The following is a 13,967-nucleotide window of genomic DNA, read 5'->3' on the forward strand; positions in this document are numbered from 1 at the left end:
CGAACCGGTCATTGCGCTAAGAAATAGTTTAGTATATCGGGTAATTCGATATCCCGTATTACTCGCCTATAGCAAACCTAAACTTTTAGCGCTGTGTTCGGCGCTCATGGATATGCGTCCTGAAACGTCGGGCGACGCGGCTCCACCACTTGCAGCGGACACCTTGAGCTTCAAATACTTCAGTATGATATATCCAGTGCCCAGTTCGTCATGAAAGAGTTACTTTACGGGATGTATACCGGTCGGTAAGTCTCGCATGATCGATATAGAGAATAATTCGCTTTATCCGGGTTCGTTATGCGCTGATTCGACTGCACATCACGGAGGACACGCTGTCTTTTTTTTGCAGTCCCCGCCGGAGGACCAATGGAACGGCGCGGCCAAGGGCTTCTACGTCGGCTTGAAGCAGGCCGACCACGGGACCCCGTACGTGTACGAGATGGTGCCCTTCGGCAGCGCGGGCGACGAAGTGTTGCGTCGCGTCTTCACCCGCTTGGCGCCTGCCACCGTGTACAGCTTCGTGGTCAGAGCGTTCAACTCGGCCGGGTCCGGGCCGGCCACCAGGGAGCTGCGCTGTGCCACACTCTCGGGAGGCAAGTCAATCAGTCAGTCAGTCAGTCAATCAATCAATCAATCAATCAATCAATCAATCAATCAATCAATCAATCAATCAATCAATCAATCAATCAATCAATCAATCAATCAATCAATCAATCAGATTTAAAAGCATGATTGCAAGAAGAAGGACATGCAGAATAGGGTCCCAAGGTGGTCACAAGACCGCGCACCGGGACCCTCTAGACCAAGTGTTTATTAATTGCCACGGCCCTCGGCAAGATTGTGCTCTCGCCGCTTCGCGTGTGACGGGAGTTGCCGCCAGATGACGTGTACAGCGCGGTGCGCCTGGCTCTTTTCGGGCACAGATTGAGAAACGAAGGGGGTCAGGGCTTCGGTGGCTAGAGGCGCGTTGCTTTGTAGCATAAAATATGAGTAGCGATAGCTGCAAGGCGACACAGACACAAAGATGCGCGAAAGACCGATGAACTCGCAATGCGTGCCAGCAGTACTGTGAGGGACTGTAGCTGTTGGAACACCAGATGATGGAGGGAGAGAGAGGGAGGGGAAAGAAAGTTGAATGAAACGCAGGGAGGTTAACCAGTACTGAGCCCGCGGTTAGCTTTCATTTGATGGAACATAACGGAATCTGAATATCCTATGGAACCATCATGTGGAACATAATCGCGAAATCGGATGGAGCACGATAGTGTTGATCAGTTGGCAGATCATGATGCTCTCCACAATCAAGGCCCCTTCGCTGCACTGCTAGCGTGTATTTCGAGCTCATAGCACCGCGAGCTTCTCCGCAAGGCGTTTAATCACGATGTTCAGTCGTCTGATGAACATAATGATGTTCCGCCAACCAGCCACTGTCGCACGACTGCTAGCAGAGCCATGGCTAATGAACTCTTAGCAAAATATACCGCATAAGGGGTCGCATCGTTAGTTTTACTAAAAGAGCACGCAACGAGCAATGGAGCGAAAATGACAGGCGTAACGTTAAGAAATAGGAAGACAGCAAGGTTTAACAGCTAGCAAACGGGGTTGCCAATGTTCTCGTTAAGATTAATTTTAAGAAATGGGGCTGGGCAAGCCACGTAGTAAGTAGAGCAGATACCAGGTGGGTTTGCAGGCATAAGATTGGGTAAACTGACGCAAGACAGAGGTAACTGGAGATCGCTGGAAGATGTCTTCGTCTTGCAGTTATACATAATAATGATGCTGATTATGATAACGACGACGGCATTTATTGCACAACAGCAGCGAAAAGGTTTTACAAAAAACGTTGAGCGCAAAACATTTGCCTGCCGTCCCTGTCTCGACCGCAGATCCGCCTCCGGCTCCAACCCTTTATCTAGTCAAAACGGAGGAGTCCATGGTCACTCTGAGCTGGAAGGTACCCAAAGTGCACAACGCCACTGTTCTCCGTAAGTCCTCTGTGGGGGGTGTACATGCCTCTTACGACGTGAGGCCTTCGGGGAGGCGAGCCGCACAGCCGCGCCCTCTTGCCCGCAGAGTACGTGCTGGAGACGAGACGCGACTACACGGACGAGGTGTCGCTGCAGCACTTCCCGTCGACGACAGACGTCGCCACCGTCTCCAACCTGGAGAGCAGCGTCAAGTACAGCTTCCGGCTGGCCGCGTACAACCGCTACGGACGCGGCGCCTTCTCCAACCCGATCACCGAGTCCACGAGGCTCAAATGTGAGCGGCAGACGTGTAGTAACGTGTGCGCGTCGTACGTGTAAACTGCGGGGTGCGTGCGAATATTTGAAAATTTCGAATGACGAATCTGATAGCGTCCCGTTCGATTTGAACTTCGAACGGAATGACCGATATTCACAAAACGAATATTTTTTTTTTCGGATAATTCGAAATGCTAACTGCGCGCAACCAAACGTAACATGGGCGCAAACGTAAGGATAAATTTCACCTTGCGGGCATAGGACAGGCATAGGACAGGATAACTTGCATGGTGGAACAGGCTACATCGTTCAGGGAACCAGGCTTAAGCAGCTATACAGAGGTCGCCCGCACTCTCCGAAGAGTCTTGTGTATGCGTACAAGCTACTCATTTGTTCATAGTGTTCCATATGTGGTTTTCGTAAACAACGCTTCATACCGCGCAATGTAATGACAGAACCTTGCTAACGTTATTAATACTGGAATGTGAATATCGTTTTATATTGATTGCGAATACGGCTGTTCATTATTCGAAAAAAAATATGAGAAAAGTGTTTCATTCGCTTCTGGCACTATTCGACGCTTATTTTATTCGATCTCGAAAATTACTATTCGCACACCCCTAGTAACTTCACGATGCACCGAGGAACGCGACGGGCGCGAACGAATAAAGAGGACACTGCACTGAATTGTGAAGTCACGTTATACCAAACTCACCCTTTGCTCACCATCTATGCTCCGCCGCATGACTTTTTTGTAATGCGGAGAAGCGTACAGTCGCATTATTTTTTCAGATCGTGAGAGAACATGCTCGCTGTTCGCCCAGCTAACGAGTTCGCTCGCCACCTCTATTTGTAGTGCAGGTTACCTCTGTAGACTAATGGATGTCACTTCGTTATATCTGCTGGTTCTTCGCTTCAAGCTTAGAAGCTCGGGGGAGCTTGTACAGCGCCTAAACCTCGTTATAACGAAACGGGTTACGACGAACTAGTGAATATCGATTCGTTATATCTGGTAGCTCGTCGTAATCCGTTTCGTTATAACGAGGTTTGAGAGCAATACCAGCTCCCCCGAGCTTCTAGGCTTGAAATAACAAGTCTAAGCTTTTTGTAGCACTCTTATTTCGCCGGTGCTTTTGAACTCTCTCCTCCTGATGCCCTCTATATATTTTTCTTGTTTCTGTCTTCGGCTAGTTACGAATCGCCTTCTGTCGGGAAACCTGCAACAACCCGAGAGCCCATTCTACATGCGTAGCTACTTCTTCATCGTCATCATCGCCTGCGTCACCTTGGTCACCCTGTCGGCCGTCATTTCGTGGGCATGCGTCAAGAGGGCCATCATCGCTCAAGGTAGGTGGTTCGTGTCCCTTACATGCGCAGTATGAAACGGTTTCTTGGAGTGTTTGCGTGTTTCAATGCGTGTGCTTGCGTGCGTGCATGCCACGTACGATTGACGGGACCCCTACTGTGGTTCCCACCAGCGTAACGACTACTTTTCTTTCTTTTTTTCATTGCATCGTTCTAGTTAAAAATTTTCAGGCTTTCGATGTCTTTCGGCCGACAGCGTTTATCGAACACCTGTGAGTCAGTCAAACACCTTCCGCAGCTTCCGACAGCTTTTCTTGTGGCTAAAGCCCCTGAATCGACAAACCTTCGGTTGATTCGTTGAGTAGCGCCATTCCTTTAAACTGCTGCTGCTGCTAGCTACCACCGCCTTTTGAGTCATCGATCGAAACCGTTTCTGCGTCCATACCCTCACGCCGTCGTTTCACAGTTCAGCGCTCAGCGGGAAAAAAACTACCACTCGACGATTAACATTCGCATGTCCCGAAGCTTGTTTCACTGTAAAGCAACAAAGGGCGCAACAAAGCCAACAGGACGCAAGCGAAGTGTGGTGGCGCATTGTAGCTACGTGCAGGTTCGGTCTGGCGAACGAGGCCGGCAGTTGCTCAGCCTGAGCGTCTCTTGCAACCTTGCTGTCGTACGATCGTGACGCCACTAGAAAAAAAAAACAAGTGGTTCTTATAGAAATGTAAGAAGGCGTGAATCTTCATCACGGGCTATATAGTGGACCTGTTCGGGAAACACGAGGTGTGGCAGGCATGCACGATGTGCGAACGCCATATATTTTTTTTCTTTTCTGCCCTCGCTTATAGTTCCTCCCGCCTTCAGTCGGTATACAGAGGACGGAGGAGATCACGCGGTTTCTCGCGAGGTGTCGCGAGACCTGCCCAATCGACGACCCGGATGAATGACGTACTACATCTGCGTTCGCAGAGCGCCGGAACAAGGCCGCCGCGGCGAGTCTCCGTTGCCGACCATCCCTGTCCGGAGCGTACAGCCCGCGCTGGGTGCACGACCCCAGAGTGTTCGACGACAACTACGACATGCCGTGGGACACCGCGGACCCGCAGCGAGCTGTGAGTATATCCAACGTCGACACTTGCACAGACAGCGAGCGCACGAGTGATACGTCTCGACGTAATAATAATAATAATAATAATAATAATAATAATAATAATAATAATAATAATAATAATAATAATAATAATAATAATAATAATAATAATAATCAACCCATTTTATGTCCGCTGCAAGACGAAGGCCTCTCCCCGCGATCTCCAATTACCCCTATCCTGCCCCAACCGCTTGACGTAATAGTTCTGCGGAAACCCGCAAGGTGGAGAGAAGTAACTAATTAAGGGAAAATGAGAAATCCACCCAATCGTTGCAATTGCTACAATGCGAGGCTTCTCTCTCGAGGAACCCGTATGGGATTCCATACGGGTGAATCCTATAGGCACACAGGTAATGTCCTTGCGCACCGGAATATATAGTTTCGGGCATAACTGCCTCAGCATTGGCGGGATTACAGAGTTTTATTTTTGCTTGGTACATTATGCGTTACAGCGGTACGTGACATGTAGGAGCTTTGTGCATGCACGTCGTATATACCGCGAATTACTGTGGCGCGCTGAGCAGACGACGCGGCGCGTATGAACACATCTCGAAGGGCATTGCGCCTTTCGATTGGCTATGGAGTCCTGCAGCTCCCGCATCGCTGCAAGCGACTTGCGAGATGAAGTATAGGACTGTTAGTATGTCTGTTCATGCAAGAAAGTGGAATTATCGGATATTCGCCTTTCTTGGGGAGTCAGGAGTACGGGACACACATTGAAGAAGCAGCCATGTGCACGGGGTCCTATTCTGGACATCATCAAAATTTGCCATATTCTCCGCCATCTTGTCGATTCTTATTGGCTCGCAGAGCTGCCACTGCCTCTGTGATTGGCTCGAAACGCCAGCGTGCCAATATTCGACAGCAGCGTGGAATTTGACAGTGCACCTCAGTATACGTACTAGAATAGCGTGCAATGCAGTCAGTGTTCTTGCTGTGATTATGAGCGAGAACTTGCTACTAAATCTTGTATACTCCCGAGGAGGGGTCCTAACACGTATGCCCACACTCGAACACACGTACACACACGCATGCGTACACAGGCGCATGCACACACACACACACACACAAAGGGCAAATAAGTAAGAAAGCGACACAAAAGGGGACGCTGACTCACTTTTGTCCGAATACTCATGTATGCCTTCATGAAACGTGAAAATTTCACAGCCTTCTGCAGAGATGACGAACAAATACCGAGTCAGCATAGCTTCTACGTATGACGGTTTCAAACTTCCCCAAACGCGAAACAAAAGCAGGAAAAATAAGTCAAATGAACACTGGATGGTGAATGTTGCCGTGTTCTGCTTCTGCTCTTGTTTCGCCTGGCACATAAGGTCTATTAGATTAGGCGGTACTTTTTCAACCTGTTCACGGGATTACAGTGTGCGTAGTCGCATAAATTCACGTCATGCGACTGCAGCCCATCACCTGCGCGTCACGTGGAAAACGCAGCGAAGCAGACGACAGAGGCGCGGTTGAGCATTTTCGGCAAATGCACACGTAGGAATGGAGATGACACTTTATCTTCGTTTTATTGCGATGATGCCCTATCGTGGTGGTGCTTACGCGATGGTAACAAAATGGTGGGCGCGGACGCTCTTCCTTTTCATCTCACATAACGCGTCCCTCTAGAACTATGATTCGAATGAAAACAATTTAGCTCGTTACAAGCCTTTGCCAACGTGTCTTGACAACGAACCAGGCACATAACTTGTACCTCGCCTTCTTAGGCCAGCTGTGAAAAAAGTGAAGTAATCGAAGCGGGAGATATTTGCGTCCACGCACCACGAAAACCCATGTCGTCTGCTAGCAAGAGCTTACACGACGTCCGCACTTTCGAAGTATACCGATTGCAGAAGGCATGAACTCCTGCTGATGAAGCTCCCGCACGAAGTCAAATCGAGGACAAATGTGCTGTACTGACTGTACTCTGTATAGTGCAGACGGTGCAGCCATATCGAAGAGACCAGTAATTTGGATGGAGTAAGCACATAACTTATTCGAGTTAATTGAAAATCGCTAATATGCTGCCGCGAATGCTGCCCTCATACAACTTGCCCGGCTTAAACTGACCGCAACTCCGCACTCTGCTCTCGCAGGCTTCGCCTCACGCCTACACGAACGTGTATCACCCGAGTTCACGGTCCTGACGTCCGCTGTGACGTCACGAGCACACCGCCAAAGACGGAAGAAGAGAGCGCACCCCAAGCGTGCCTTGCGACGTCGCACGGGAGACGCTGTCCTCGTCGCTGTACAGATAGTTGTGAATGATCTCAAGATAAATAAAAGAAATCGCGCGCGTCAATTACGAGTTGCTGATCATCTCATTTGATGGAAATATGTACGCCCATTTATTCACACCCGCGAATTAAAGCCGTAAAAGACACAGAAAAAAAAAAAGCGATGAACTCGCAAAGAAATTCAACATTTATCACCAGTTCTGTTGCTGTAGCGAGGCTGAAGGTGCGAGAAAAGTCTTAAATCTAGATGTTCAACATGCCGAATTAGATCGCACCTTATGACACTAATAACGCCAAACCATATTCAACAAGAACGACCGACTACAACGCCCACCTTGTGAAGTAACCCATCTCTTTGCTTTGCTGCCCTTTTTTCTGCGTCTGCTGCCATCGCCGCTTCGTGCAAACCTTTAGAAGCTATATGCTGCATTTCGGAATGCTTCGCACGGCTGTGTATGCTGTCTATCGGCAGGCTTACAAAGCGACGCGGACATTGTTGCGGTTCAGGAAATCGACTGGCCTCAGTGAACGATTGTATAGGCGTGAAGTGGTGGACAACCCGCACGTGTTCCCATTAATAGTGCGTCTTAGCTTCCTCTATTTCTTTTCATCCCTCAACTCCCTTTTCCCCCGCGTAGGGTAGCAAACCGGACATGCGTCTAGTTGATTTGGTGTGGTTTGGTGCCCGCGGATATGGCTCAACCCACCACGGGTGATCGGCCATGAATCGGGCGGCAGTAGGTAAGAAAGGGGAAGAATACTTAAATAGAATTCTGTAATTTAAGAATGATGTTAAATGAATACTGATCGTTAATATCAATTTTCAGGCTATATTATTTTAAAATTTCAAGTTAATATTCTTGTGTTCATATTGAGGAAAGTAAAACGATAAAATTAACTCTCTTTGTATCACTCACAAAATTAAATATGGCGTCACATACGTTCCTATTGCAGCGAGGCCCCAAGAGACAGTATCACAGGGAGCGTAAGGACCAATCCAAGTTGGCGAAGGAGACCTTCTAGAAGTCGTTTTCTGTGCACGTCGAACCTACGACACTCTATAAAGAAACGTTCCATAGTTTCAGGTTCGTTGCAATAAAAGCATCGAGGGGAAGGCGCCAAACCAGACCTGTGGGAATAAAATTAACTATTTGTATTCGGTAACGTAAATGAAACTACAAATTATCTTGTTGAACACCATCTGTTGTACCAAGGGAATCCAAGGTGCTGAAAATCGGCGTTATTTAATACACATGATTCGGCATGCTCTTCCTGAACACAATTTTAAAAATATCTTGCAGCCGTGATGTATGTCGAAGGTTTTAGGATCCTCCGTACTGGGCCTTTAAGAGATGCCACCGCTAGTGCGTCTGCTTACTCGTTTAAAGTGAGTCCCATGTATCCTGGTACCCGTACCAAACGGATGAGGCTTAAGTGTTTGGGTGATAGACGAATAAAATCATCGGAGGATGGCGGATGAATTTCGCACCGAGAGAGCGGAACAAACGGGTAAGGAGTCGGTTATGATTACGGCTGAATAAATAGATGTTGACCTCCTTACTTTTCCTTCCTTTTCCTCCTCCTTGCCGCTAGATGAATAAGATCAAATACGACACCGCATAAGTTTCGTACTTATATAAAAACGAGAAGAAACGAGGTTAACTGAGGGGCCCGATTTTTATTGATCATATCGCACGCGTAATGCCAAGACGTGGGATCGTTCCCCACCTGCGGCAAGTTGTCTTTTCGTGCACTTTCAGTGCCATTAATTTATCATTTGTTTAATTCAATTAGTAAGTACAAGTAATTTCCCCTGTGTTGCCCTTGGTGTCTTTGTTTGTTGGCTTCTCATGATACTTATATAAAGACATCTGTGAGCTACAGCGACTCCTACTGGACGCACGACACCCTTAACATTTGCCTTGTAGCCATGTTATTGCTTTATGAGTGCTGACTAAAGAAAACGTAACGTCCGCGTCCAATTCTCGCACTTTTGCAAGCTGCGCATATTACTCACAAGGCAATGGCACATAGTTTGATGCATAATCCACGATAATAATGATTAAAAAAGATAATAATCATTAAAAGAATTGTGAGAACACGAAATGTTTTCACTGGATGATATGGCCGATGTACGAAGAAGCAGAAGAAGCAGCAGCTAGGAGCGCGAAGCCGGCCGTTTTCGTAAGTGGGCTTTTCGACGAGATTTTAGAGTCGTTTGTAGCCCGGTTTGTAATCTATATCGGATCTCATTTACGTTGGGGACATACGTCAGTGAACTCTCCTAGCCCGAAGGTCCTGCAGCCTCTAGATCCCTTCACGGGCCTACTTTTTTTTTTGCCGTCCAGGGACCGCATGACTCTGTCCTATACCTTGCCCGGGCCCACGGTTAGGTGAAAGGCTGCTGCACACAGGCCCGGCCCAAGCCCAGCTCGGTGTCTGAAGACCGGGCACGGCGGTTGAAAACAAAGGGGAACAGAAAATTTTCGCAGAGTTGTTATCAGTCCCGTAAGACGGCGTAGGAATAAGGCCCCAAGCTGTTGCAATTAACGCGATATAACGCTAGCATTACAAAGTAAATCAGACACCGTCACTGCAATCGTCTCTTAATTCAGTGTTCAAAGTAAATCAGCAAACACCGCCAGAGCAGTCGTCCCGGACTTATTGCAATGTTTGTGCTTTGCCTCGTATCGTTTTCTGGAGTTTGTTTGCAGTGTGTTCCTCAATAGGAAGGTGATTTTGCCTCCCAAAGTGGAGTATAGGAGGGAGGCAGTGTTGCAACATTTATATTAACAGGCCGGCAGGTGGACCGCCCGAGTGCTCAAAGACTATTCGGGCCCTGGCCCGGATGAAATGCGTGCTGCCCGGTCCCGCGCGGTGCTCTATAGCCTGGACCGACCTTATGGTGGCAAAAAGCTTCGGAAACACGGGAGTTATAAACACAGCGGATACGTATACCATCGGCATAAACTGAAACGTGAACAGGGCATGGCTGATTAGAACGCGGGCGTTACGCGCCATTACACGGAAGCGCGACATGTAATAGCGCTGTAACAGCGCGAAAGTGCAGAGCATGTTCCAAGTGTGCGCTTTTACAAATGTAGGTGAATCTAGAAACGGAACAACGCATAGCATTTTCAGAATCGTCCGCGTTTCAATTTATGCTGACAGTGCGTGACGCATGATTGAACCACACACGGATGAAAAAAAAAAGGGGGGGAGGGGGGACGCAGCATGGCATGAATGCGATTTGATCCATGAACTCGCACAAACTTGTCGAGTCGTCTCCCTTTCTGCGGCCGAGTTCACGGAGCTTTTCGTTCGTGAGTGCTGTTTGCTACTGCGTGGTCGGCCGCCTTTACAATGTCCAACATCGCGCTTGGCTGGCGCCTGTTTTAACGAACTTCGTTCTCTAATAGTTTCAGTACCGCCATTGGATCGCACCTATTAGTAAGAACAGTTGCAGCATAAGAACATTTTTTTTAATACAGGATCTGCGTTTCACATAGATTGAGCGCTAGTATAACTACTTGCAGGAAAGCAAACTACCGGCATAAGTGCTTTCATGCTCAATGCATGTAAGTTCGAAGAATTCATGTTTTTGTCGTTCGCTGTATGCCTTACCTTATATTTTCATGTTAAAGGCATTATTTTCGTTTCAATGCTGGGCCGTATTCACAATAAAGTTCTTCCTCTCTAAAGAACTCAGAGCGGCGACGCCAGTCAGTCAGGACGTCCGACATGTTATTACCTTTTAGGTAAGGTGACCGGTCAGGGCAAACACATCTCGATACGACCGGAAAGCTACGTGGATTCGGACGCTGTAGGCACCGTTGACTCTCGTGCAGTGGAGCTACCGACTAATTGACCAAGCCGAGCACTTAGCAGTACCGGTATACAACTCTACCGGCTGTGGCCTCTAGTTTCGCGTCGACAACAAATAACACGCTCTCAGAACAAAGACCGCGAGTTCCTCCAGCTTTGATTGCAGCGAGTTAGTAACATAAAGTTTCCCTGTGGTGTCTGCTCCTGTGTTCACGTTCTTCAGGAAAACACTGCGACTCCGCGTGGCTTCCTCGCCTGCGACCGTCTGCGCATGCGCAGTACGGTGGCCCCAAGCGCTAGGGGGCTTAAACGCCTTGCGTCCCTCTAATCTAAAACTCCCTAATGACGCGAGATTCCACAGGCAAGAAAAATTTTATATAATTGGGTTTTACGTGCCAGAACCACGATCTGATTATGAGGCACGTTGTAATACAGGGGACTGCGGATTAATTTTGACATCCTGGTGTTCTTTAACGTACGTGCGCCGGACATCTAGAATGAAGTTTTCACTCACTCACTCACTCACTCACTCACTCACTCACTCACTCACTCGCTCGCTCGCTCGCTCGCTCACTCACTCACTCACTCACTCACTCACTCACTCACTCACTCACTCACTCACTCACTCACTCACTCACTCACTCACTCACTCACTCACTCCTCGAATTTTTTCACCGAAATTCAGTTATGTTCTAGTTAACTCTCTCCAGCACTTAATTATAGACACTGCGGAACGAGCTATAAAAGGTTCATTGGTCTAATTTTTTTCCCCTATTCTCTCCTGTCCCGACGGGGCAGCGTGCGACGACGACGTCCCGACACGACAGGACGGCCTGTGCCCGGTGAATAAGCCGCCGCCGCTCAACAGCGCGTGGAGCCGAAGCAAAGATGGCGGAGCGGCCGGCCCAGACGCAAAGCCTGCGACGAGCCATCCGCACGCTCCACAGGCGTCGGCCGCCGGAGGCCCACAGCTCGTGGTCCAGCTTCGCCGAGATCGTGGACGCCGAGATGACGCGGCGCCGCGCCCAGCCCACCGAGTCCGCCGTGCGGCTCTTCGAGAAGAACGTCAACTTCTTCCTGGGCATGTTCTACGCGACGCTCAACAGCGCCCTCGTGGGGGTCATCTCGGTGCTCATCAAAATTCTCTACGACGTGCCGACGCTCCAGCTGACGGCCATGCGGCTGGCGGGCATATTCGTCTTCTCCGCGCCGCTCGTGATCTACAGCGGCAGGAACCCGCTCGGCCACCCTTCCAACAGGCTCTACCTCGTCCTCAGGGCCACGGCGGGGCTGGCGGGGCTGTACTTTCGCTTCTGGTCCATGAAGCTCATCCCCCTGTCCGACGTGGCGGTCATCCTCGCCAGCCTGCCCGTCTTCGTCACGGCCCTGGCGCGCGTGTTCCTCAACGAGCCCTGCGGCGTCACCGACACCCTGATACTGATCCTCACCATGGGGGGCCTCATGATGTCCGCCAAGATCCCGCTGCCCTTCATGCAGCCCGCCGCTGCCCGAGACGCCAAGCTGGACCCGAACAAGTACAAGGGCCTGTTCTTCGCCCTCCTGTCGACGCTGTTCGGCGCCGTCAAGTTCCTCATCAGCCGGACGGTGCGCTACGAGCACCATTCGGTGACGCTCTTCATGTACGGGCTCGTCGGGGTCATCGAGTGCGTCCTGCTGTCGCCCACGGAGCCGTACGTGCTGCCCCGCTGCGGACTCGGACGCGTCATCTTCGTCTCGTTCACGATGCTCAGCTTCCTGGAGCACATGGTGCTCATCAAGGCGCTCCAGACGGAGAACGCGGGACCCGTGTCCGTCGTCATAGCGGCCATGGACGTCGTGTTCATGTTCGCCGTGGAACTGATACTGTTCGGCAACATCCCGGACAAGTATAGCTTCACGGGCGCCACGCTGGTGTCCGTGTGCGTCTTCCTGCAGATGGCCAAGAAGACGGTGATAGAATCGCACGAGAACTCGCTGTTTAGAAAGTTGTTTTATTGGCTTGCCTATTGAGAAGTATATGCGATAACACTCGGCTATCGATCTCTTGCGCACAGTTTTCCTCGGTCTTTATTAGCGTCTTGCTGTGAGCAATTGGGCAGAGTGTAATTTAGCCATGCTGCCTACTAGAAGTCGTACAAGAGAGGAAGCGAACCTCATTAAACTCGCAGTTGGGCGAGTTGTATACAGCTAGCTGGGTACATTGGAAGCACGATGCGACATGAAATGGGGTTACAATGGTCCTGTCCGCGAAGGCCAATGCATCGTTCTTGAAACGTTAGAAACAGTTGTCACACGAGCGCCTGTACAGTCTCGTTCAACGTGTTTCGCCGAGCCGATATGTATGAACCATGTGCAATTCGCCCAGCGACGTTTTAATGAACCGGGTTTCTAGTAATTAATGTTGGCCTCAATTTTCATCAGGCTTACTTCACGGACAACTGACCAATCCCGCATATTACGTCACACCGCGCTTTCAAAGTGACGTGACCTTCGTTTTTTAGTCGAAATGGTGGCCGCAGACCAATGAATAAAAAAAATGTTGTTACTGCGAATTTCCTTTATTAAAAAATAAACGAAATGGTGGCAATTTAACGGTTAAATTGCCATCTACGACAAGCTACCAGTTCAAAAAATGAATGATTTGTGAACCCATACATGACTTGTTTACAAAAATTAAATTAAGAAACATAAGTACAGACTGTCTGGATACTACGAAATCGATGACTAAGGATAAAGAAAGGTACAGGAAAAAATAAGGTATACAAAAGGACTAAAAGCTGAGACGGCAGAACGTTCGAAGCAGAGCACGATGTAGAGCTGAAAACTTACCTTGGCTATAGCCTGTGACAACCTTCCACAACAAGTGAAAAATTGAGTCAGGTGATGCGCACGTTGAGATGTCGCGCCGCTGAGGTCTGCCTTCCACGGAGGCCTCCACAACAACGAGACGTACATTTGAGGGATCGCCCGACGTTTGTGCGCAGGCGCGAGTTAAGAACGGGCGCGAGAGAGAAAATCTGCTGGGGACTCTTGCTCCTTGAATATATGACTGCGTAGGCATTACGGAAGTGGTTTTCTTAGCGGGCGTTGTACGTGTTTGTCCCTAGGCGTGCCGGCATTGCGCAGTGGGGTCCAGTTTTTTTTACGTTCGGACGCTGGCTGCCGGCGCGGTGAAATAGGTGAAGCAGCGGGCGCTGACGCCCC

At 49.4% G+C, this 13,967-nt stretch overlaps 2 protein-coding genes across 3 annotated transcripts in view; both read left to right on the forward strand.

Moving 5' to 3' along the window:
- LOC142557521 (cell adhesion molecule Dscam1-like) overlaps nucleotides 1-11,735 on the forward strand; it is a 49,505-nt gene extending 37,770 nt beyond the window's left edge. The window contains exons 10-15 of one of the 2 annotated variants that reach the window (XM_075669433.1): nucleotides 350-593; nucleotides 1,887-1,985; nucleotides 2,074-2,262; nucleotides 3,435-3,590; nucleotides 4,518-4,660; nucleotides 11,562-11,735. In XM_075669433.1, coding sequence (XP_075525548.1) covers nucleotides 350-593; nucleotides 1,887-1,985; nucleotides 2,074-2,262; nucleotides 3,435-3,590; nucleotides 4,518-4,660; nucleotides 11,562-11,609 — 879 coding nt within the window. In that variant the 3' untranslated portion in view covers nucleotides 11,610-11,735. Of the gene's footprint in view, nucleotides 1-349; nucleotides 594-1,886; nucleotides 1,986-2,073; nucleotides 2,263-3,434; nucleotides 3,591-4,517; nucleotides 4,661-6,797; nucleotides 7,000-11,561 lie in introns of those variants that run through there. The other variant, XM_075669432.1, reaches the window with a different exon arrangement.
- On the forward strand, nucleotides 11,652-13,315 carry LOC142557522 (solute carrier family 35 member G1-like). Its single transcript, XM_075669434.1, has one exon. The coding sequence runs from the start codon at nucleotides 11,652-11,654 to the stop codon at nucleotides 12,771-12,773; it is 1,122 nt and encodes a 373-aa protein (XP_075525549.1). The 3' UTR covers nucleotides 12,774-13,315.
- The last annotated feature ends 652 nt before the right edge of the window (nucleotides 13,316-13,967 follow it).

The sequence above is a fragment of the Dermacentor variabilis genome, chromosome 9, assembly GCF_050947875.1.
Source record: "Dermacentor variabilis isolate Ectoservices chromosome 9, ASM5094787v1, whole genome shotgun sequence".
NCBI classification, from domain to species: Eukaryota; Metazoa; Arthropoda; class Arachnida; order Ixodida; family Ixodidae; genus Dermacentor; species Dermacentor variabilis.